This window comes from Plecotus auritus, assembly GCF_963455305.1.
Source record: "Plecotus auritus genome assembly, chromosome: 4".
NCBI lineage: Eukaryota > Metazoa > Chordata > Mammalia > Chiroptera > Vespertilionidae > Plecotus > Plecotus auritus.
The window spans coordinates 145,779,614-145,806,263 of record NC_137775.1 but is presented as its reverse complement, the minus strand read 5'-3'; the positions used below and the strand labels follow the sequence as shown (position 1 = coordinate 145,806,263).

At 38.8% G+C, this 26,650-nt stretch overlaps 1 protein-coding gene across 4 annotated transcripts in view; it reads left to right on the top strand.

The window, feature by feature from the left end:
* The window catches only part of CDK13 (cyclin dependent kinase 13), a 122,359-nt gene that overhangs the window by 65,486 nt on the left and 30,223 nt on the right, over positions 1-26,650 (top strand). For all 4 annotated transcript variants that reach the window (XM_080666904.1, XM_080666902.1, XM_080666903.1 and 1 more), the window contains exons 6-7: positions 7,609-7,798; positions 8,695-8,751. In XM_080666904.1, the coding sequence (XP_080523030.1) occupies positions 7,609-7,798; positions 8,695-8,751 (247 nt within the window). The remainder of the gene's footprint in view (positions 1-7,608; positions 7,799-8,694; positions 8,752-26,650) is intronic.

Genomic DNA, 26,650 nt, shown 5'->3' with positions numbered 1-26,650 from the left:
GGTATAATTTCATCCTTAAATTTCATCAGTAAATCCATCTGAGCCTGGTGCTTCTGATTTTGGAGAGTTATTAAGTATTGATAAATTTTCTGCAAGAGTTATAGGCCTATTGAGATTATCTATTTCTCCTTTTAGTTTTGGTAGACTATGTCTTTCAAGGTATTGATCTATTTCGTTAAATTTATGTACATCTAGTTGTTCGCATATTCCTTTATCATCCTTTTAATGTTCCTCGGAGCAATAGTGATGACCTGATATTAGTGATTTCATTTCTCATATTAGTAATTAGCACCTTAACCTGGCTAAAAGTTTACCAGTTTTATTGATCTTTGCAAAGAATCAGCTTTTAGTTTTGTTTATTTTTCCCCCCTCTGTTGAGTTCCTGTTTTCAATATCATTGATTTAAAGTTCCGGTATTTATTACTGCAAAACCTCGGTTCTCGAACTTCTTTTATTCCGAAGGCTGTTTGAGAAGTGATTTGTTCGAAAAGTAAATCATTTTTTCCTATTTGAAATGTAAATTGGCCTGGGATGGGGCTGGAATAAGGTGGCGGTGGGCACTGGGGGTGTGGGTGGGGGACATCTGTAATACTCTCAACAATAAAGATTTAAAAATAAATAAATGAATTAATTTCTTCTAGACACACAAATGATTCCGTTTTAACCTTTCTTATATACAGTACATGTCTAATGACATTTTTTTCTGTGAACAACTTGGTTGAGAACCGAATTGTTCAAGGTGGGAGATGTTCGAGAACCAAGGTTTAACTGTATTTCTACTTTTCTGCTTACTTATAAATTTAATTTGCCCTTTCTCTAGATTCCTAAAGTGGATAGTTAGGTTGTTGATTCTAGATCTTCTTTTCTAATACATTTATTTAGTGCTATAATTTCTCTCTAAGGAGTAGCTTTGCTGTATCCCACATATTTTAGTTGTTTTTATTTTAATTTACTTCAAAATATTTTAAAGCTTCTTTTTAGGCTTCATCTTTAACCCAGGTGTTATTTTAAAAGTTTTTATTTTTTTTTAACGCTGAGTGTTTTTTGGTTTTTCAGCTATCTTCCTGTTACTGATTTTTAGTTTTATTTCATTGGCATACTTTGTATGATTTCTTTTAAATTTGTTTAGGTGTGTTTTATGGTCCTGAGTATGCTCTGTATTGGTGAATGGTTCATGTGAATATGAGAAGAATACGTACTTTGTTATTGTTGGATGAAGTACCACATAGACGTAATATTTATATACCAGTGTAATGCTTTCAGTTTTTTTTCCTGATGTATTTTGGCAGCCTTTTGTAAGGAGTGAACACAGTAAAGGTTGTTATATGTTCTTGGAGAATTGACCTCTTTATTCCTGATAACTTTCCTTGCTCTTAAATCTGGTCTGTCTGAAATTAATAAATTACTCCTGCTTTCTTTTGATTAGTGATAGTATGGCATAGCTTCCTCTGTTTTTTAATTTTAATCTTTGTATATCTCTCTCTATTTTTTAATCCTTGCCTAAGTATACGTTTTTATTGATTTTTAGAGAGAGAGGATTTTTAAGGGGGGAGGGGAGAGAGAGAGAGAGAGAAAAGAGAGGGTGAGGTGAGAGAGAAACGTGGATCGGTTGCCACTTCTACACGCCGTGACCAGGGTTTGAACCCATAATCTAGGTATGTGTCCTGACCGAGAATCAAACCCCTAACCTTTTGGTGTATGGGAGGATGTTATTCAGCGGTCGCCAACTTTTCGGACCTCATGGACCACCAGTTGGTGACCACTGCAGGCCTCTCTCTATATTTAAAGTGTATGTTTTGTAGGAAATATGTAGTTGGGTCTTATTTTTCTTATCCACTTTACCAGTCTTCTGTGTTTTAATTGGTATATTTAGACCATTGGTATGGAAGGTGATTATTGACATAGTTAGATTAATATCTTCCATATTTGTTATTTTTCTATTTGTTGTCTCCCCCCCTCCACTCTTTTTCTGCCTTCCCTGGCCTTCATTAAGCTTTTCATATGATTCCATTTTTTCCTCCCTTTCTTAGCATATCAACAATGCTTAATTTTAAAATTATCTATAGTAGTTGTGCTTATGTTCACAGAATGCATTTATAATTTTAAAAATAACATTGTACTACTTTATAGGTAGTATAGGTACCTCATAACAGAGTATTCCCAGTTCCTCGCTCCCATTTGTTATAACATTATTATTATTCACTCACAAGCTAGTCACTGAAAACATTATTACTGTTATTTTGAACAAACAGATCAATTAATAAAAATAAAGATTTTATTTTACCTTCATTACTTTCTAATGTTCTTCCTTTCTTTATTTGGATCTGAGTTCCTATCTTGTATCATTTTCCTTCTTAAGATTTTTTTGGCCTTTGGCAAAGCAGATCTGGTGACAAATTTCTATCTTTTTTTTGAGAATGTTCTTATTTCTCTGTCACTTTTGAAGAATAATTTTGCTGGATATGGAATAGGGAATTTTAGGTTGGTGGATTTTTCTTTCAACACTTTAAATATTTCATTCCACTCTTTTTTTATTCAGGGTTTCTTAAAATACATCAGTTACAATTTTTATCTTTGAATATGATTATAGGTAAGACTAGAGGCCTGGTGCACTAAATTCGTGCCGGGGGGGGGGGTCCCTCAGCCCAGTCTGCACCCTCTCCAATCTGGGACCCCTGGAGGGATGTCCGACTGCCGGTTTAGTTCCCTCTCACAATCTGGGACTGCTGGTTCCTAGCCACTCACCTGCCTGGCTGCCTGATTACCCCTAACCACTCTGCCTGCCAGCCTGATAGCCCCCTAACTGCTGCCATGCTGGCCTGATTGACACCTAACCGCTCCCCTGCCAGCATGATTGACACCTAACTGCTTCCCTGCAGGCCTGATCACCCCCAACTGCCCTACCCTGCAGGCCTGGTCACCCCCAACTGCTCTCCCCTGCTGGCCATCTTGTGACAACGTGGGGACAGCCATCTTGTGGCAGCTATCTTGTGATGATATGGGGTGGCCATGTTGTGATGATGTGGGAGCGGCCATCTTGTGATGACACGGGTAGCCATATTGTGGTGGCCATGTTGTGATGACATGGGGGTGCCCATCTTTTGACGACATGAGGGCGGCCATCTTGTGATGCAAGGGCATGAGGGTCAATTTGCATATTACCTTTTATTATGTAGGATGTTTTTTCCCTCTAGCTTCTGTCAAGGTTTTCTTTTTGTCTTTGATTCTCAGCAGTTTTGTTGTTCCTCTTGATGTCCTCTCTAGTTTCCTGGATCTTTGGTTTACATATGTTTTATTAATTTGGGGAAGTTTCAGTCATTTTTATTTTATATATTTCTTACTTTCTATTCTCTCTTTTTCTGTTGTTTCTTGTATTCCCATTACACATATGTTAACACTTCTTGTAATTGTCCACATTTTGGGGATATTCTGTCTTTTCCTTTGCATTTTTGTTTTGAAAATTTCTATTGATCTATCTTCAAATGCACTTATTCTTTGCTAGGCCATATCCTTCAAACTGATGAGCCTGTCAAGGCATTCTTTACTTCTGTTATGCTGTTTTTGGTTTCTAGCATATCCTTTTGATTCTATCTTAGAATTTCTATTTTTGTTCACTGACTTAAAATGTTTTAGTAATTATTAGATATATAGGGTATCCTCAAAAAATGTATACACACTTTAACAGCTAATAGCTCAGTTTTGAAAATGAAATGTATTTTAATAAACACTGCCTTTATAATTATTCAGAGTTGTGTGTATACATTTTTTTGGAACACCCTGTGTATTTGGGGTTTGTTTTCTGGTGTTTATTATACACTGAGTGGCCAGATTATTATGATCTCTGAACACATAATAATCTGGCCACTCAGTGTATATCCTATATAATAAAAGGCTAATATGAAAATTGTCCCCTCAACCAGGAGTTGAACCAGCAGGCTGGCCAGACCCCACCCATGCACGAATTTATGCACTGGGCCTCTAATATATGTGTGTGTGTGTGTGTGTGTGTGTGTGTGTGTGTGTGTGTACATATATACTGAGTGGCCAGATTATTATGCGTTCAGAGATCATAATAATCTGGCCACTCGTTATAATATTACACTGTTCTGTCTGTTCTAATAAATAGTATGGTAGGTCATATTAATTTCTGGTAGAGCAAATGTTTATCATCAGAAACATTTTGGCTGGTACTCTGCTTTTTGTTTAATTCTTATTAAAATTTATTCCTAGTTTGTAATATTTTTTTTTCTATTATGGAGTCATTTAAATTTTATTTTCTAATGAATTGTTACTGGCATATATGAAGTCCTTTTTTTTGTATGGCTTTCTGTAACTTTCTTTTTATTCTTTTGGATTTTTAGACAGTCATTAAGTTGGTTTTTAATTAGAATCTGATTGTGAACTTTCTTCAGATGCCTTTTTTTTTTTTTTTTTTTACATATTGATATTTTTTTTCCATTGACAAATAGATGTATTAAATTTTATCCGCTTTTCCATTCTTGAATTGCTAAATTAAACTCTACTTAATTGGGATATTTATTTATTTATTTTTTTAATTTAATCTTTATTGTTCAGATTATTACAATTGTTTCTCCTTTTTCCCCCCATAGTTCCCCTCCCCCCGGTTCCCACCCCACCTTCTGCCCTTACCTCCCCCCCACTGTCCTCATCCATAGGTGTACGATTTTTGTCCAGTCTCTTCCTGCACCCCCCATACCCTTTTCCCCCTGAGAATTATCAGTCCACTCCCTTTCTAAGCCCCTGATTCTATTCTATTCACCAGTTTATTCTGTTCCTCAGATTTTTAATTCACTTGATTTTTAGGTTCACTTGTTGATAGATATGTATTTGTTATTCATAATTTTTCTCTTTACTTTTTTCTTCTTCCTCTTTTTTAAGAATACCTTTCAGCATTTCATATAATACTGGTTTGGTGGTGATGAACTCCTTTAGCTTTTTCTTATCTGTGAAGCTCTTTATCTGCCCTTCAATTCTGAATGATAGCTTTGCTGGGTAGAGTAATCTTGGTTGTAGATTCTTGCTATTCATCACATTGAAAATTTCTTGCCACTCCCGTCTGGCCTGCATAGTTTCTGTTGAGAGGTCAGTTGACAGTCGTATGGGTGCTCCCTTGTAGGTAATTAACTGTTTTTCTCTTGCTGCTTTTAATATTCTCTCTTTGTCTTTTGCTCTTGGCATTTTAATAATGATGTGTCTTGGTGTGGTCCTCTTTGGATTCCTTTTGTTTGGGGTTCTGTGCGCTTCCTGGACTTGTAAGTCTATTTCTTTCACCAGGTGGGGGAAGTTTTCGGTCATTATTTCTTCAAATAGGTTTTCAGTATCTTGCTCTCTCTTCTTCTGGCACCCCCATAATTCTGATGTTGGTACGCTTGAAGTTGTCCCAGAGGCTTCTTATACTATCTTCAACTTTTTGGATTCTTTTTGCTTTTTCGGTTGAGTGTTTTTTGCTTCTTTGTATTTCAAATCTTTGACTTGATTCTTGCGTTCCTCTAGTCTGCTGTTGGGTCTCTGTATAATATTTTTTATTTCAGTCAGTGTATGTTTAATTTCTAGTTGGTCCTTCTTCATATCTTCGAGGGTCTCGTTATATTTATCGGCCTTTTCTAGGATATTCTTGAAAAGCCTTATAACCGTGGTTTTGAATTCTATATCCAGTCGTTTGTTTTCCTCCATTTCTTTCGTTTGTGATCTGTTTCTTTCTCCGCATTTTCGCTGCTTCCCTGAGTTGCTGGGTTAGCTTTGTGTGCTAGGTGTCCTACATGGCCCAGTGGGTCGGCCTCCCCAGTTACCTGAGGTGGACACTCTTGGTGCACCCCTTTGTGGGCTGTGTGTACAGCCTTGTCGTAGTTAAGTCTTGATTGTTGTTGGTATCACTGGGAGGAATTGACCTCCAGGCCAGTTGGCTGTGAGGATCAGCTGTGTCTATGCTGGGAGAAGTTCGGTGCTGGAGACAGCCTTATAGGATTAGACTTGCAAAACTGCAAAAGCCTCTGCTCAGCTTGGATGGGGCGGAGTCTCAGGGCGGAGCAGACAGTCTTGGCTTCCCGTCAGCCCTGCCCTTGCGCGCGCGCCTCCAGACCTCTGCCTTCCGCAGCTCCCCTGAGTTTCCGCCTGACAGTCCAGATTCCCCCCGTAAGAACGTGGGTCCCCAGGGGCTCACCCGGAACTGGGGTTCAGTGCAGTCGGAACTGGGGTTTAGTGCAGTTAGGAGCTTCCGACTCCCTTCCGCTAGGGACAGCCTGCAGCAACCTCCGCATTCAGTCTTCTCTGTGAGCACTCACGTGCGCGTGCGCCTACAGACCCCTTTCTGCCGCGCCTCCCCCGAGTCTCCGAGTGCCTTTCTCTCTACCTGACAGTCCAGACTCCCCCTGTATGAGCCTGGGTCCATGGGGTTTCACCCAGAACCGGGGTTCAGTGCAGTCGGAATTGGGGTTCAGTGCAGTTGGGGGCTTCCTTTCCCCTCCCGCCAGAGAAAGTCAGCCAGGCACTCAGCTGCCCTTCCTCTTTGCACACGTGTCTCCGTACCTCAGCCCTTTGCCACTCCTCTGATTCTCCGTGAGCTTTTCTCTTTCCTTCTAGTTGTAGAATTTCCACTCAGCTAGCCTTCCTGTGGTTCTGGATGATGTCCGTTCTATCTTTTAGTTGTAGTTTTGAAATTGTTGTGCGAGGCAGCAGTTTAGGTGCTTACCTGTGCCGCCATCTTGGTTTCTCCTAATTGGGATATTTTTTGATACAGCTTTGGATTCAATTTATGCAAGTTTCACTTAGGATTTTTGAATCTCATAAGTACAGTTGTGTATGTGCTTTGTTATGTTTTGGTAGGATTAAGCTGGCTTTATAATGTAAAGTTGTAATTTGTATGCTTTCAAATGCTCTGGAGCTGTATAGATAGAATGAAATTATATGTAGAAGTCTTAAAGGGAGTCCTCTAAAGTCCAACTGAGCTCAGATTTTTTTTAAAATTAAAAACAACTCTTTTGCCACCTTCAAATTGTCTTTAATGAGCTGTACTGATTTTATTCCCTTTTTGCTGAGAGACAATTTGTTCGATATGTAAAACAGTTAAGAATTTATTTTACATTAATTATACCCAGGAACTGTGCTATGTGAAAATCAACAGGGTTGATTATATAATACTAGACGCCCAGTGCACGAAACTCATGCATGGGTAGGGTCCCTAGCGGCTGCTGGCTGCCTGCTGAGGCCTCCCTTCCCAGGCTGCCAGCTGCCAGCTGAGCCCTTCCTTTGTTCCGCGCTGCCCCCTGGTGGTCAGTGCACATCATAGCAAACGATCGAACTCCCCATCTCCGGGATGAGCTCCCAAGGTTACAATTTGCATATTAGGATTTTATAAAAATATAGAGAGGGGAGTTTTGTTTATGAGACAAAAACTGGGTTAAATGTGTCCTTGGGGTGTTTTTATTGATAGTAAATTCAGAGAGAAAGATGAACATTATCAAAGTGATAAAGTAACACTTCCTTTCAAGGAAAGGATTAGTTTTCACTGTAGAATTTAAAAATTTTTTGAACCTATAGAAAAGTTGTAAGAATAAAAACCTTTAATGTTTTAATTGTTCTTGTTCTTAGGTGCATTTTATCTGGTATTTGAATATATGGACCATGATCTGATGGGACTACTGGAATCAGGCTTGGTTCATTTTAATGAAAATCACATAAAGTCATTTATGAGACAGCTCATGGAAGGTCTGGATTATTGTCATAAGAAGAACTTTTTGCATAGGGATATTAAATGTTCAAATATTCTTCTAAATAATAGGTATGACATAACTATGTTCAAAGTGAGTGTTATATAATGTATACCTTGATTTTGTTTAAAGGATTTTAAATTTAGATTACAGTTGACCCTTGAACAACTGAGGGCCTATGGTGCCAAACACCCCCCCCACACACACACACACAGTTGAAAATTTGCGTATAATTTTTGATTCCAAATACTTGAGTAATAGCCTCCTTTTGATTGGAAGCTTTGCTGAGAATATAAATATTTGATGAATACAAATATCAAAGTTTTAAAGTGCACTTTTTGAAGAGCATACACACACACACACACACACACACACACACACACACACATTCACAAAGCTTATATTGAATATTTTACTGACAGCATAACCTGAACTCCTGATAAGTTTATTGTAATTGGTTTATTTGTTAGTTTAAGTGAAGCATGTCTGGTCCTGATTTTAGTTAGTATAAAGTGTTCCAAGCCCCTCACCCCTCTAAGAAGAGGAAAATCAATTTAAATTTAAAACAATGTGATTTAGATCTTGAACATTATTGACTTGAACAAGTAATTTGTCTTATTACTAAGTAGTAGAAATTGCCTCATTTTGTGTAATTTTCTTTGAAGTGTACTTTTCTAAATAGCAACTAAATAGTGCTGAAATACTGTTATACTAGTACTACTATAATAATAGTAATAATCATAAAAATAGTACTAGTATTATGGTATTATCTGAGCTTCTCCAAAGAAAAATTTTTTACCTTATTTTAGCCTGAGTTTGTCTACTTTCCTGTACCTATATAGTACCTTGAGTACTGCAGTGTGATCAAAGTAAAAGTTTATATATTTTTTATTCTAAGAACATGATTTTGTATGACCACTTCAAAATAGAATAATATCTTTTATTCATTTTGTTTTACTTCTACCAGAGGGCAGATAAAACTTGCAGATTTTGGACTCGCTCGATTGTATAGCTCAGAAGAAAGGTAAGAGAACTTTAAATGAATATTATAGACATTAGAGACCAGTTTTAGAAGCTATGTAAGAATATCTTATTGATAGTTTTATTTTTTTTAAGAAAAAGGAAATTTACTTTTTGTAGTGTAATAAATGGGCTAATAAAACTTTACACCATAATTGGGTTGACTATTTTAATTACAGAATTTTACACACTTATCTCAATTTTAAAATAATTGTGTTTTTAACACAGAGGTAAATATTTCTTTTAAAATGTGCCATTGTAAATGTAACTTAAGTGAACTTAGGAATTTTTTTCCAGTTTTTTTTTTTTTATTTCAAGAAAAATGATTTTAAATATAATAAATGTTACATGAAGCCCTGGCCGGTTTGATTCAGTTGATAGAGCCTCGGCCTGTGGACTGAAGGGTCCCAGGTTCGATTCTGGTCAGGGGCATGTGCCTTGGTTGCAGGTGGCAGCTGATTGTTTATCTCATCGATGTTTCTGACTATCTCTCTCCCTTCCTCTCTGTAAAAAAATCAATAAAATATATTAAAAAAATAATGTTACATGCAATAAACCTTAATATTTCAAGAAAAACGATATTAAATATAATGTTACATGCAATAAACATTAATATCTCAAGAAAAACAATTTTAAATATAATGTTACATGCAATAAACACCAGTTATTCAAGAAAAATGATCTTACACATAATAATATATGCAATAGACATTAATATTTCAAGAATAAAAGGATTTTAAGTATAATAATATTATTAAAACTATACTAACAATATGATATCACAAAAGTTGTAGGAAATATTAAAAATTACAAATAACAGATTACTTCTATTATATTCTAGAATATTTTTTTTCCTTATGGCTCTATTTTCATCAGTGTATGTTGTTCATTATAATCCACAAATGAGTGAGATCATATGATATTTGTCTTTCTCTGACTGGCTTATTTCACTTAGCCTGGTGCTCTCCAGGTCCATACATGCTGTTGCAAATGGTAAGAGTTCCTTCTTTTTTATAGCAGCGTAGTATTCCATTGTACAGATGTACCACAGTTTTCTAATCCACTCATCTGCTGATGGGCATTTAGGCTGTTTCCAAATCTTAGTTATTGTAAATTGTGCTGCTCTGAACATAGGGGTGCATATATTCTTTCTGATTGTTTCTGATTTCTTGGGATATATTCCTAGAAATGGGATTATTGGGCCAAATGATAGTTCTATTTTTTATTTTTTTGAGGAAACTTTGTACTGTTTTCCACAGTGGCTGCACCAGTTTGCAGTCCCACCAGCAGTGCACCAGGGTTCCTTTTTCTCCACATTGTCTCCAGCACTTGTCGTTTGTTGAGTTGTTGATGGTAGCCATTCTGACAGGTGTGAGATGGTACCTCATTGTCATTTTGATTTGCATCTCTCAGATGGATTAGTGACTTTGAGCATGTTTTCATATATCTCTTGGCCTTCTTTATGGTGGTCCTGTTTCAAAAAGTGTCTATTTAGGTCCTTTGCCCATTTTTTGATTGGATTGTTTATCTTCCTTTTTTAAAGTAGTATGAATTCTCCATAAATTTTGGAGATTAATCCCTTACCGGAGATAACATTGGCAAATATATTCTCCCATAGAGTGGGCTTTCTTGTTGTTTCGCTGATGGTTTCTTTTGCTGTGCAGAAGCTTTTTATTTTGATTTAGTCCCATTTGTTTATTTTCTCTTTAGCTTCCATTGCCCTAGGAGCTGTATTGTTAAATATATTGCCATGACAAATGTCTGCTATTTTGTTGCCTATGGCTTCTTCTAAGATTTTTATGGTTTCCTGTCTTATGTTTAAGTCCTTCATCCATTTTGAGTTTATTTTTGTGTATGGTGTAGGTTGGTGGTCTAGTTTCATTTTTTGGCATGTACCTGTCCAATTTTCCCAGCACCATTTATTGAAAAGACTTATCTTGACTCCATTGTATACTCTTGCCTCCTCAGTCAAATATTAATTGAGCATACTGGCTTGTGTTAATTTCTGAGTTCTCTGTTTTGTTCCACTGGTCTATATGTCTGTTTTTGTGCCAATACCAGGCAGTTTTGAGAACCGTGGCTTTGTAATATAGCTTGATATCTGGTATTGTGATCCCTCCATCTTTGTTCTTCTTTCTCAGGATTGTTTCAGCTATTCGGGGTCTTTTTTATTCCAGATGAATTTTTGGAGAGTTTGTTCTAGGTCTGTGAAATATGCCGTTGGTATTTTAATGGGGAGTGCATTGAATCTATAGATTGCTTTGGGTGGTATGGACATTTTAGTGGTGGTGATTCTACCAATCCATGAACACGGTATATTCTTCCATTTGTTTATGTCTTCCTCTACCTCTTTTTTTCAAAGTCTTGTAGTTTTCCGAGTATAGGTCTTTTACTTCCTTAGTTAAATTTATTCCTAGGTATCTTAGTTTTTTCGGTGCGATGGTAAATGGGATTGTTTTTTTAGTTTCTTTCTGTGATTTCATTATCTATATATTAAATACCCAGTGGTCGTAAAGCCATAAGGACCAAAGACCGGTCACCAGGCGGTGCATTGAGCACCTCTCAGTCCCTCACCCCCGGCCTGTGAGCAGTGGCTCTCGCGGTGGGTGGGGCGGGACGCGAGCTATGAGTGGCAGAGAGCTATGAGCGGCGAAGGGTGGGGTAGAGAGCTACTTGTGGCGGAGAGCTATGAGCGGCAGAGGGCAAGGCGTGAGCTACAAGCAGCAGAGAGCTATGAGCAGCAGAGGGCGGGGGCATGAGTTACAGGCAGCGATGGGTGGGGTGGCCATCTGAGGCAAGTGGAAGCGAGCTACCTGTGCACAATTTCGTGTGCACTGGGCCTCTAGTTGGTATGTAAAATAGTCATAGATTTCTGGGCCTTGATTTTGTATCCTGCTACATTGCCAAATTCATTTATTAGTTCTAGTAGTTTTTTAATGGAGTCTTTGGGTTTTCTATGTAGAATATCATGTCATCTGCAAATAATGACAATTTTACTTCTTCTTTTCCAATTTGGATGCCTTTTATTTCTTCTTCTTGTCTGATCGCTATGGCTATCATTTCCAGTACTATGTCAAACTGCAGTGGTAACAGTGGGCATCCCTGTCTTGTTCCTGTTCTTAGGGGAAATGGTTTTAGTTTTTGCCCATTAAGTATGATGTTGGCTGTAGGTTTGTCATATATGGCCTTTATCATGTTGAGATATGTTCCCTCTATTCCAACTTTGCTGAGAGTTTTTATCAAAAATGGGTGTTGGATTTTGTTGAATGCTTTTTCTGCATCTATTGATATGATCCTGTGATTTTTGTCTTTCAATTTGTTTATGTGAAATTGATTTGCAAATATTGTACCAGCCTTGCATCCTGGGAATAAATCCCACTTGATCATGGTGTATGATCTATATTCCTGGATACGATTTGCTAATATTTTGTTTAGGATTTTAGCATCTATTTTCATCAGGGATATTGGCCTGTAACTCTCTTTCTTCATAGTGCATTTATCTGGTTTTTGGAATTCGAATAATGCTGGCCTCATAAAAAGAGTTTGGAAGTGTTCCTTCCTCTTGAATTTTCTGACATAGTTTGGGGAGTATAGGTGTTATTTCTTCTTTGAATGTTTGGATAAACCCTACTGTGAAGCCGTCTGGACCTGGGCTTTTGTTTGGTGGGAGTTTTTATTACTGCTTCTGTTGCATTGGTTGTTATTGGCCTATTCAGGTTTTTTGTTTCTTCCTGATTCAGTTTTGGGAGATAGTAATTTTCTAGGAATTTGTCTATTTCATCCACATTGTCCAGCTTGTTGGCATATAATTACTCATAGTATTTTCTTACAATCCTTTGTATTTCTGTTCGTGGTTACTTCTCTACTTTTGTTTCTGATTTTATTTATTTGTTTCTTGATGAGTCTGGCTAATGGTTTATCAATTTTGTTTATCCTTTCAAAGAACCAGCTCTTGGTTTCATTGATTTTGTGTGTGTGTGTATTGTTTTTTAGTCTCCGTGTTATTTCTGCTGTAATCTTTATTATTTCCTTCCTTCTGTTTATTCTGGGCTTTTCTTGTTCTCTTTCTAGTTCTTTAAGTTGTAGGGTTAAATAATTTATTGCTTATTTTTCTTGTTTTTTGAGGTATGGCTGTAGTGCTATGAACTTCCCTCTCAGGACTGCTTTTGCTGTGTCCCAGAGATTTGGGATTGTTGTGTGTTTATTTTCATTTGTTTCCAGGAAGTTTTTGATTTCTTTTTTGATCTTGTTGATAACCCATTCATTGTTTAATAACATGCTATTTAGCCTCCTTGTATTTGAATGTTTTGGGTTTTTTTTTTTTACTGTAGTTGATTTCTAATATCATTCCACTGTGATCTGAGAAGATGCGTAATATGATTTCAGTCTTCTTGAACTTAAAGAGATTTGTTTTGTGTCCTAACATGTGGTCTATCTTTGTGTATGATCCATGTGTACTTGAGAAGAATATATATTCTGCTGTGTTGGGGTGAAATGTTCTATAAATGTCTATTGAATCTATCTGATCCAGTGTGTCCTTTAGAATCTTTTTTCCTTATTAAGTTTTTGTCTGGAAGATCTGTCCAGGGAAGTCAGAGGAGTGTTAAAGTCCCCTACTATGACTGTATTGTTGTTAGTCTCTCCATTAAAGTCCTCTAGAAGTTTTTTTTTTTTTTTTAATATATATTTAGGTGCACCTATTGGGTGAATAAATGTTTACTAGGGTTATATGAGCTTCCCTTAACCTGCTGTGTATTCCTTCCAATGTGTTCTTTATTTGTGTTATGTCATTCTTTATCTCAGACTGTTCTTTTTCATAGTTACTGTACCTTTTTTCATACTGTTGAGCATTTTCACCATCATTACTCTGAACTCTGTTTCAGATAAATTTCTTATCTCTGCCTCATTTATCTCTTCTTCTGGAGAATTCGCTAGTTCTTTCATTTGGGGGGTGTTTCTTTGTTTCCTCATTTTGGCTGTCTGTTTGGGTTTGTCACTATGTATTAGGTAGATCCTCTACACCTCTCAATCTCTAGTGCAGGACAGTTGTTAAAGGCTGTTTCTGACTAATTCGATCAGGCAAAGATGCAAAGCCTCCAGAGACTGCCTCTGTCTACAGACTAATAGTATTCTGACTTGAATTGCCCCCAGGCAACCGTCCTCAGGTGTAGGGAGAGTTTTTTTTTCAACTAGGTGGGGCAGTTGCTTCTGCCTGGGGACTAATTGTTACTTTTAATCTCTTAAGTAGCCGCAGGGCAAGGTGTTTTCCAATAGGGTGTGTTGACTGTCTTCCCCCCAGGCAAGGCAGATGTCTGTGTGGGAAAGATGTCCTCCTCTGTGTGAGGGAATGACTCAGCCCAGGAAACTTGGGGTGTCTGCCTTCTGAGCTCTACCCCGCACCCCACCCAGTCCCCAGTCCTGGGTTCTGCTCTCACAGCTCCAATCCACTTCACCCTCCCTCTGCCAGAGCACAAGGTGGGTGGCTCCACAGGGAATTTTTGTGTGTTGGCCCTTCAAGAGGGTATCCCTGGCAGACAGCACCCCAATGCTTTTCATAGCTAAATGTTATGTGAGTACCCTCTTTAGTTTGGTGCTCTCTGCTGGGGAGCCCAGCGTCAGGATTAGATCCCAGTGTTCTCAGTGACACCCCCCCCCCCCCCCCGACAGCTGAGAGATCTCTCTGGGACTTCAGTTGCCATCTGTGGGTGCCCATCCAGCCCTTTCATGCCTCCGCCCCTCCTACCAGTCTCTATGTGGTCTCCATCTTTGGTCCTTGGGTATCAGGGTTCTCTCCTGTGAGTTTTCCATTGATTATTCAGAAAGCCTTTCCATATTTCAGTTGTAATTCAGTGAACTTAGGAATTTTTTAGAAATTTATACTTATTGAGACATTAAGACATTTGTAATTTTTGTGTTTAATGGAAAACCCTAGTATATGCTTTTTATATTGCATGTTTAAACCTATACATTTTGTTTTAATTATTACTTTGAACTTCTTTTTTTAAAATTATAGTTATATCTATAATTGTATTTGTTTGTTTTAAGCTCCTTAGAGCCTTTTACTTAAGCAAACTTGTGAAGAAGTTCAGTGTATACTAGTAACTTCTTTGTGTGGAGTTTCTCTGGTGAAAGCTGGCATGTATATCCTGCTTTGGTACTTTTTATACCTGGTGGTAGTGAAATATGAGTTGTTTTATTAGAACTAATATGGAATTATAAAACATTTTTTGCGAAGTAGTTTATTTTATATAAACAAACTATGGAATTAACTGAGTTTATAAAGCTCTAGTTTAGCCCATTTCTTTCCATTTCTTTATTTTAAAATACATATTTAATTCTAACATTCTTTATGTATGACAACTTGTAATTTCTTCAGTGTAACTATATTTAATATAGTGAAATATTAGTTCATTAGAATTCTTAAAAAAGGTATTTTCTTTCACTGAATTTTTGCAAGTTTCAGATTAGTTGGAAAAAAATCCGGTTTTGTTTGAATTTTTTAGAGTGAAAAAAATCTGTTTATTTTCTAATATTGCAGTGCCCATGACATCATTCTGAAAGTTATTTTCATTGTTTACTGTTCAGGAGGTTGTTAAATGGTGTGTTTTGGATCCATTTGAGTTCCGTGAAAACGCTCAGAAACTGTGATGTGGATGGATTATTGTGAAAATGGTTACAGTCCCTTCTACCTACTTTATCCAGAGCCTTTTTTGCTTTTGTTTTACCCACTACACTTTTAATTAATATTTTATTTTAATAATGTACGGTTGGTTTTTATTTTAAGTTTAAAATTATTCTAGAGCTTAAAAGCTATAATCCTCATTTTGCATTTGAGAAGACTGAGATCCAAAAAGGGTTGAGTGACTTTAAATATAAAAAAATACGTTGTTGGCAGAGTTAAGAGTGTATATATAGTTCAGGGTTTCCAACTCCCAATTTTTTATTCTTTCCTTCATATATAATAGTGCCTCATGGTAGAAATTGAAGGGAAAAAAATGAATTGGTCCGAATGTGTACTTAATCCAACACTTCACTTGAAGTATGTTTTTTGAATGACTAAATTTCAGTGCCTGTTCTTTAGGGGGAAATTCTGCTTAATTAAGATGTCTATCTGCTTAGCTGGTTAATTGAGATTTCACCGTAATTAGATCATTCTTTCATAATACAGTAGGTGTCTGTCATACTTGAATATAAATTCACTTTTTCTTGTTTATATGTTAGGTGTCAGTGTAGACAGAGAACAGCTAAATTACCATTTCCCATCTCAGTTTCTTTTTATGCAGATAATTGTTCACATTGGAATAGATATGTTCCAGGAAATGTGATTTTTTAAAATATATTTTATTGATTTTTTACACAGAGGAAGGGAGAGGGATAGTTAGAAACATCGATGAGAGAGAAACATCAATCAGCTGCCTCCTGTACACCATCTATGGGGAATGTGCCTGCAACCAAGGTACATGCCCTTGACTGGAATCGAACCTGGGACCTCTCAGTCCGCAGGCCGATGCTCTATCCACTGAGCCAAACCAGTTAGGGCAGGAAATCTGATTTTAAAGCCAAATTGTATCTTATCAAAACTTTTAAAATGTAATGTTGGGTGTGCTGTGGGTGTGGTATGTTCACTGAGCCATGGTCCTCATTGCCCTGCTGAAGTGATACGGGAATTTTGAGCTTCGAAAAGTAGGAAATTTTAAAATCTTTGCATTTTTATATAATGTATACTGAATTTTTCTGCTTAATCAAATTTATAAGACAAAAATTTGGTGTTTCATTTTGTCTCATAAGTAAATATATCCTTTAGGAGTTTATATATTCATTTAAAACTTACTTTTTCAAATTTGAATACTTTCTATTTCTTTAAAATCAGAGAAGTAGGATTATTTCAATGGGATGATTTTGAGATATATATAGTTCCAGTAAAGTTTAATAACATAACTGATTTCTAACATACTGAAACCTGCCTTTAACAGATTGTACTGTGTTGTCCCAAGTTTTCCGGATATTGAACTAAACATACAGCAAATGATTTTTCATTCATATTTTTTTTATTATAAACAGAAAGGTAGGGCTTGACCATAATTCCTATCCATCCAAATGTCAAATCAAAGAAAATATTACTTTGAAATGTTTTCTAAGTAATTAGCGATAGACAGAATAACTAAAGGATTCAAGAAATTATTATAGGGTTTATTTGTTTAACAATAGGGCAGATTTGAGCTTATCACTCTAATAGCATCAACCACATCGTCTCACTCTTGTACTTTTGGATATCTTTTTTGAGTTTGAGGAAAACTGGATGGAGTTACAGCTAATATGGAAGAATTGAACATTGAGTGGGTGTGAACAAAATGGATCTCCGCTGTCATGTGTACTGCAATATAAGAAAAAATAAGAACTACTAGATTAAAATGAGAAGGAAAACAATTCCTTTAAAAACTTAAAGAATCATTTTCTCATTTTGAACATTAGTTATTCATATTTTATTTTATTTAGCATTGGGAAATACAGATCTTGAGAACAGAGGTTCCCGCCAATTACTTCATTTGATTAATTATTTTTAGTAGCTATTTTAAGTCCAACTTTTCCTGTGACTGATACACCCTCTTTCGAGTTTTTATTTTACTAAGTTGCTCCAGTGCTTTTCCAAATGATGGAATATCTCTTCATTTTATGTGATTGTCCCATATAAAAAAGTATGTGCTTTCTATATAAGTTGAAATTAATTTCATTTTCTATAGAAAAAACTATAATTTAGCACATTTACTTTTTTAATGCAAGTAACTTAAAACCTGTAGGCTCTAGTCCTGGCATTGCTGTTTAACCAGTTGTGGAATATTGGGTAAGTCACTTAATCTCTCTAGACCTCATTGTTCTCAACTTTAAGATGAAGGATTTAAAATCTCTAAAATCCTTATTTATAAGGTATTGAAAAACATCTTTTATGGTTCTAAAAATTGATCAAAATAACTTTTGAGAACATTTTGGAAGGCAATATCGCCATCTAGTGTTTCTTCATAAAACTGCCATTAAGAGCAAAATTAAATTTCTCCAAAGCTCTATGTATAGGTTAAAAATTCAGGGGTCCTCAAACTACGGCCCACGGGCCACATGCGGCCCGCCGAGGACATTTATCCGGTCCGCCGGGTGCCAATGCCTGTCCTGCATAGTAGCTGACTCGTCCCGGGCCCGCAGTGCACATAGGAATTTGTTCATAGATTTTTTTTTTTAACTATAGTCCGGCCCTCCAACGGTCTGAGGGACAGTGAACTGGCCCCCTATTTAAAAAGTTTGAGGACCCCTGGGAGAGGTATTGCCTCTTTGATATTTGTACTGGGTGAAATTGTTATATTAATGTTAAAATTGTCACCTTAACACTGATCTTATTACTTGTGTTCTTGCCTTTTCACTCAAGCTAGAATTGTAGTTATTTTAAAGACAGGGACTGTATTTTAAACTCGATATTTTTATATACCCTAAAACTTAAGATACATTCATAGTAACTGTTTCATTAATTTTGATTTGTAAAAAGGTTATTCTGATCTGGAGGATGCTTCTGGTATAGATTAGTACAGGTAGCTTTGGGAATTACAGATAATGAAGAGGATATCTGGGAGACACTGGACACTGTTGGAACCATGGTAATATAAAAGATCACTCATAACATGAATAACGACAAATAATGTGACTAAACAAGCTTCAGAAATGGAAATCTCATTTAAATTACTGATTTAATTGTAATTTAACCAGATTAAATTCTTTTTTTTTTTTTTTTTGCCCTAATGCAGTAGGCTACATTTTGAGCACATAAAATGGGAAAGGCAGTTTAATTCTTTCAGGTACAGTGTGACCACTCCTCAATTCCATTAATGCTGAAAACTTACAAATCTGAATTTCAAGCCTTGATCCATTTTTTGATCTCTAAATCTGTGTGTTTACTGCACATAATCTCCTCCTAGATGATTTAAGTACCTTAAACATAGTTATAAAACCTATCTTCACATCTTCTCAAAAAGTCAGTTTCTTTTACTTTATCCTCCACTTTAGTTAAAGGTATTCAGTCATTCTCACATATAGGTATCTCATATAGACCATTGCAAAGAAAATTTAATTGCTTTTCCTGCTTCTGTTCTTTTTTTCTAACATTCTTTTCTCCTATATTCTTATGAACTACCATTTCTCCCCTCCCCGTAATAGCAATGTTGAACTATTAGCACTTCCCTAAACAAGTTGGACTCTTGACTACCTTTGTGATTCTACATAAGTTGTTTCCTTTTGTATGGAATTGGACTTCCTTTTCCCTTAGTCTGACAAATTTGTGTGTGTGTGTGTGTGTGTGTGTGTGTGTGTGTGTGTGTGTGTGTGTGTGTTTTCTATTCAATGTGCAGTTTTGACATTATCTGAAATCTTCCCTGAATCCTACAGGCAACATCGGCACATCTTCCTTTATGTGTCCACAGCATATTATTCATTCTTTTATGTAGTACATAGAGTATATTGTTATAATTTATATCCATATTGCCACCAGACTTTAAGGCTCTAAACAGCTACAACCATGGTTGGTTGGCTGGCTGTTAGTGCAGTGTCTAGCTTAGAATTTAAGTAAATATTTGTTGTTTATAAAGAAATGAATACACTTAACTAGCATTTGTGCATGATACTATTTTTTTATTATATTTTTTAAAATCCTCACATGAGGATATGCTCTACTTATTTGGGAAAGAGGGGAAGGGAGAGAGAGAGAAAGAAATCAATGTATGAAAGAACTGGGAATGAAAAAGGCAAGGTGCATGGAGCCACGCTCCAACCAACTGAATTACACCGACCAGGGCGCATGGCACCTTATTATATACTAGTGACCAGGTGCACAGATTTGTGCACATTGAAAGGAAATTAATTTGAAGGTGGCCTGTAGGGCGGGACTGGGCGAGACAGGCCAGACACACCCTAGAGCAGCCGTGGGCAAACTACGGCCCATGGGCCAGATCCGGCTGTTCTATCTGGTTCTCTTGCTCTCCCCTCCGCTCCTTTACTTTGAATTTATATTAGTTCACATAAACACTCCATCCATGCTTTTGTTCTGGCCCTCCAGTCCAGTTTAAGAACCCATTGTGGCCCTCGAGTCAAAAAGTTTGCCCACCCCTGCCCTAGAGCCAACCTCCTGCGTCTGCGGAGTGAGTGGGCTCCCTCCAGCAGGTGGGGTCCCTTGGCCTGGGCTGTAAGGGTCGGGCCGAAACTGGCTCTCTGACATCCCCCGAAGGGTCCTGGAGTGCAAGAGGGCAGGCACTCTGCAAAGTTGTTGTACAGGGTGTGGAATGCAAATACAAGCGTACAGTAAACCAGATTTGGGTTCGACAGTGCCCCAGCAACAACGTAACCCATGGCCAAAGGTGGAATTGCGTGGTCCTGCAAGGAATCAGGCTCCCTACTCTCTGATTTCGGGGTGTGTCACCCAAGAACCTCTGCTGCCAAGTCACTGCAGCTCGGCAGCTCCTGCATTGAGCATCTTCCCCCTAGTGGTCAGTGCGTGTCATAGCGATCGTTGGGATGCTAAGCACATTAGCCTTTTATATATATACTAGAGGCCCCGTGCATGAAATTCGTGCACGGGGGTGTGTGTCCCTCAGCCCAGCCTGCACCCTCTCCAATCTGGGACCCCTCAAGGGGTGTCTGACTGCCCGTTTAATCCCGATCCCGGTGGGATCGGGCCTAAATGGGCAGTCGGACATCCCTCCCCTACTGCCCTCCCCTGCAGGCCTGGTCACCCCTAACTGCCCTCCCCTGCAGGCCTGGTACCCCCCAACTTCTCTCCCCTGCAGGCCTGAGTCCCTCCCAACTGCCCTTCCCTGCAGACCCAGTCACCCCCAACTTCCCTCCTCTGCCGGCCGGGTAACCCCTAACTGCCCTCCCCTGCAGGCTTGATTGCCCCCAACTGCCCTCCTTTGCAGGCCTGGTTCCTCCCAACTGCCCTCCCCTGCTGGCCTGATCACCCACAACCGCCCTCCCTTGCAGGCCTGGTTCCTCCCAGCTGCCCTCCCCTGCTGGCCATCTTGTGGTGGCCATCTTGTGTCCACATGGGGGCAGGATCTTTGACCACATTGGGGCAGCCACCTTGTGTGTTGGAGTGATGGTCAGTTTGCATATTACTCTTTTATTAGATAGGATAGAGGCCTGGTGCACGGGTGGGGACTAGCTGGTTTGCCCTGAAGGGTGTCCCGGATCAGGGTGGGGGTTCCCTTGGGGCGTGGGGCGGCCTGGGTGAGGGTCCTGTGGTGGTTTGCAGGCCGGCCACGCCCCCTGGCGACCCAAGCAGAGGCCCTGGTATTTGGGGTTTATTTATCTTCTACAATTGAAACTTTGTAGCCTGGAGCGGAGCCAAGCCTTCTGCTTGCTCTGTGGCGGCAGCCATTTCTGTTGGGATTTATGTATCTTCTATAATTGAAACTTCGTAGCCTTAAGCGAGGCCTGGGCCGGCCAGGGTGTGCGGAAAGCTTGGCTTCCTCCATCGCCGGGGGCAACCCTAGCCTCCTGCTCTTTCCAGCTCCGTGGCTGCCGACATTTCTGTTTGGGTTTATGTATCTTCTATGATTGAAACTTGGTAGCCTTGAGTGGAGGCCTAGGCCGGCAAGGGTAGGCGGAAAGCTTGGCTTCCTCCATTGCCAGGGAAACCCAAGCCTCCCTCCTGCTCTCTGTGGCCATAGCCATCTTGGTTGGGTTTATTTGCATATTTGCTCCTGATTGGCTGGTAGGCGTGGCTTGTGAGTGTAACGGAGTGATGGTTAATTTACATATTACTCTTTTATTAGATAGGATACACACACACACACACACACACACTAGTGGCCCGGTGCTCAAAATTGGTTCACGGTGGGGGGGCGGGGGCGGGAGGTGTCCCTCAGCTTGGCCAGCACCCTCTGCAATCTGGGACCCCTCGGGGGATGTCCAACTGCTGGTTTAGGCCCGATCCCACCCACAGGGATTGGGCCTAAACCGGCAGTCGGACATCCCTCTTGCAATCCGGGACCACTGGCTCCTAACCACTCACCTGCCTTCCTGATTGCCCCTAACCAGTCTGCCTGCCAGCCTGATTGCCCCCAACTTCCCCCCCCACCAGTCGGCCTGCTCGCCCCCAACTGTCCACCCCTGCTGGCCTGCTCGCACCCAACTGGCCTCCCTCCACCAGTCTGATTGCCCCCCAGCCGGCCTGCTCACCCCCAACTGCCCCCCCTGCTGGCCTGCTCACCCCCAACTGCCCACCCCTGCCGTCCTGCTTGTCCCTAACCGCCTCTGCCTCGGCCCCGCCACCATGGCTTTGTCCGGAAGGTCTCCCTGAAGGTCTCCCGGTCTAATTAGCATATTACCCTTTTTTTAGTATAGACTAGAGGCCCAGTGCATGAAATTTGTACATGGGTTGGGTCCCTAGGCCTGGCCAGCAATCGGGGCCAATCAGGGCCTTCCTGCTGCCAGCTGCTGGCTGGGCCTTCCTTCATTCTGCGCCACCCCTTGGTGGTCAACGCACATCATAGCAAGTGGTCAAACTCCTGGTCAGTCGAACTCCCGAGGGGACAATTTGCATATTAGCCTTTTATTATATAGGACTAGAGGCCCGATGCATGAAATTCGTGAAAGAGTAGGCCTTCCTTCCCCCGGCTGCTGGCACCGGCTTCCCTCTGGCACCCGGGACCTGGGCTTTCCTCTGTCCGCCAGCAGGCACCCGGGACCCAGGCTTCCCTCGCAGCCCTGGTTTTGTCTGGAAGGATGTCTGGTCTAATTAGCATAGTATGCTTTTATTATTATAGATAGATGGTTTCCTTTTACAATAGTTATTTTAAGGGGAAAGCAGTCCTGTGAGATGGGTGGTGTGGATATCATTATTCTTATTCGCGTTTTACCTGAAGTTTAGACAACTGAAGTGCGTTTCCAAGATCACACAGTTAGTAAGTGGCAGAGCTAAGTAAGAATTAAACTTGGATCATTTGACAGAAAAGCTATTTATTTTCATTAAACTGGAGTGCTTCCCTGGTTAGACTCTGGATGTAACCTTGATTACCTAAAAAGTATTTTACAGGTGGAGAGCTCAAGTTTGCTTTGGAGATATATGGCAGTTTTTTGGAGCTCTTTTGTAGCAAATATTGTCTGCTGAATTTCATTGTCTCTGTTATCTTGCCCTTCAAATGTGTTTTATTTTTGCTTAAATAATGTCACCTTATTACCAGGTTAGCAAGTGTGTGATATTTTAATTTCTGAATCTCACTTGAAGTTTCTTAAGTATCTAATAAGAAATGAGAAATATTTTGGTAGCATTAAATATTTAAAATTACCTGGGATTTCACATGAAAGTTATATTAGTAAAAATCCAATGACTTTACATTTTAATATTTTTGTTTGCCACATTAAGGTAGATAGTTTAAAATAAAAAGAAACTGTTCTTATTTTTAGGTGTTAATTCCCCAACAGTTCCCAAGAAATACTTCTGCTTTCATTTTTAAAGATGTTATTGAGATTTACAGAGGAAGATATTTAGTAGAAATTGAAATTCAGAGTATATAACATTGTCACCATAATTCTTTTTAAAAAAATATTTCTAAATTTTTAAATGGATTTTTTTTTTTTTTTTTTTTTTTTTTTTTTTTTGCATGGGGGAGAGAAAGAGAAACATCATTGTGAGAGAGAAGCATCTATTGGTTTGTCTCCCTCACATGTTGCAAGCTCCCTGACTAGGAATCCAACCCGCAACCTAGGTATGTGCTCCAACCAGGAACTGAACCCACCAACTTTTGTGTATTGCAGACACTCCAGCCAACAGCCACACCAGCCAGGGCAAGACCATTATGTCTTGATCTTTACAAAGTTTAGTTTTTGCCCATCTAAGAATGTAGCTCATTGGAATTCCTATTTTGTTTTTTTAATTTAATGGTGGAGAGATTTTGTGTATGGGTGTGTTGCTAGGTTATGGAATGTATTGCTTGGAATTTAACTTTAATTATGAGGATAAATTGGTGTTCATCTTCTATTTTTAGGTTTTCCTTTTTTAAAGGATATTAATTGGCTCTGTAACACCTAAGAACCTGACCATATGTTTTCATTCCTGTTTTTCAATAGGAATCAATTTTTTTGTGTGTATGTGGAGAAATTGGGTAGACATCTCTCAAAAATGTAATTTAAAAAAATCCATTAAAAAAAATAAAGCATCATATATGTGGTATCACATCAGTTTGCGTTATCTTTTTGTGATCTAAACAGGACCATCTTTAGAAGTTGACAGTAGGTAGCCAAACCTAGTTGACCCAAGTTTAGAATATTCATTTTTGGGGAGTCTAGATTTTCATTTATTTGTCGGACTTTGGTTGATATATTTTAATATTACAACAGTACTTCAGTTTTCTGGAATTTAAATACCCTCCTTTCTAAATACAGTTTCAGTGCCTTTTACTTTCGTCTTGGCATTTGTAAACACAGCATCCTGATCATAGCATGGAATATTTTCTTGATAATGCTATAAATAGTTATTAACTGTGTGATTCAGTTGACCTTATGTTCTGTAAACGCCACCTAGGAATTTGCTTTTATGATTAAAGTCCTTTTGTCTGCATACTTTCTCACTGTTTGCTTCTTTCCATTAAACACTAAAGTGGAAAGTGGCGTGTGGCACCTGTTTTGCAAAAATTTGGAATCATCAAGAAATTTTTCTTGACTTTAATAAAGCAGTCTTTTTTATTGCCTATTGTCGGTGTTAACTTTTAAATGTTTATTAGCCCAGCTGGCGTGGCTCAGTGGTTGAGTATTGACCTGTGAACTAGGTCACAGTCCAATTCCTGGTCAGGGCACAGGCTGGGGTTGTGGGCTCAATCCCCAGTGGGGGCTGTGCAGGAGGCAGCCAATCAGTGATTCACTCTCATCATTGATGTTTCTATCTCTCTCCCTCTCCCTTCCTCTCTGAAATCAATAAAAAATATTTTTAAAATGGTTTATTAAACTAGTTTATTAAGCTTATTTAAAGTATTTTTTGAAAAACACTTAAAACATAATTTAAACTGCTAAAGATGACTATGCTCTAAATGTTGCCTAGAACTTGAGATGTAAAATAATAATATTATATAAACTTCTTTTTCATTAGGATTTAGTAACCTTTATATGTGTAATTTCTCCACACGCTTCAACATGTTTTTTAAAAAACATTTAAGCCTTTTCCTGTGTGCTCAGTTGGTTGAACGTCATCCCAGGCCAGTTCCATTCCTGGTCAGGGCACTTGCCTGGGTTGTGGGCTCTATCCCCTGTAGGGGGCATGCAGGAAGCAGCGGATCAGTGTTTATCTCTCACAGTGATGTTTCCCTCTCCCTATCTCTTCCTCTTTCTCTAAAAATCAATACAAACATTTAAAAATTTAAACATAATAAGATTAAAAAATAAGCTATTTACAAATAGATTTATATTAATTTAAACATTTTCTTTACTATAGATATCTGGGTGCACTTTAGTAATAAGAGCATGGGTTTCATATACTTATGGACGCTTGAAATGTTTTAGAGAACTAGTCTTCATAATTTTCACAAACTTTGTTCTTTCATCCAGCTCACTAATTGATGTATGTAACCTAAAGTTGCAGGCCCATAATCATTAAGGTGTCTGCCCTATGCCAGCATTGTTCAGGTTTTGTGTGTGGGGTTCATAATAAAGAATGGTCTCTGGGCCCTAGCTCGTTTGGTTCAGTGGATAGAGCATCAGCATGTGGACTGAAAGGTCCCAGGTTCGATTTCAGCCAAGGGCACATGCCCAGGTTATGGGCTCGATCTCTAGTAGGGGGCATGCAGGATGCAGCCAGTCAATGATTCTCTCTCATCGTTGATGTTTCTAGCTCTCTCTTCCTCTCCCTTCCTCTCTGAAATCAATAAAAATATATATTTTTTAAATGACTACATTGAGCATGTATTATTATTTAAAAAAAAAAAAGAATGCTTCCTGGGGTCTCTTGACTCTTTGGGGAAGGTATAAAACCTAAAATAGAGTGTTTAATACAGTGGTTACTGTGATACAAATTTCAGAATGTGAAAATTAATCTATTGTAAACAGAAATTAGTCATTATGGAGATGGGTCTTTCACTGTGCCTTGAAAGAGGTAATAGGATTTGAATGAGAAAAATAGGAAAGGAATTTCAAATTTATAATGGAGATAAACATATTTTTAAAGAATGATTAAGTCCAGCTTACTAGTAATTAGAGTAGTGTGATACAAATTTAGTATCTAGATTTTAAAAGACCTTAAGTGAAAATAAGTGATTCTGGTAAACAAACAAAAATCACTAAAAAAAGTACTTCAATAATGTTAGAAAAGCCAAATTCTAATTTGCTATTGAACATATACTACTTATACTATATTCCTTATTTTCACAATTTATACCAAGGGCAATCTTTTCTCCTGCTTTGGCACACTGTTACTATAGTCCTGCCTGTGATAATGCTGTGATGCCCAGATTGATGGCATATAGCACAAGTGTTTAAATTATTTGGAGAAATTTGGCTGGGTGCAGGCTGTTGAGGTCTTACGCTATCTGGAACTTCAGACCTATGGTTAGCAAGAGGGAATTGCTTTTTATACTAGAGGGCCAGTGCATGAATTTGTGTACCAGTGGGGTCCCTCAGCCTGGCCTGCAGGATCAGGCCGAAACCGGCTCTCCGACATCCCCCGAGTGGTCCTGGATTGTGAGAGGGTGCAGGCCAGACCGAGGGACCCCACTGGTGCACAATCAGGGCCGGGGAGGGACATGGAAGGTTGGCCAGCCTGGGAGGGACCGCAGGAGGGCTCCATGGTGTGTCTGGCCCTTCTCGCTCAGTCCCGATCGGCTGGACCCCAGCAGCAAGCTAACCTACCAGTTGGAGCATCTGGCCCCTGGTGGTCAGTGCAC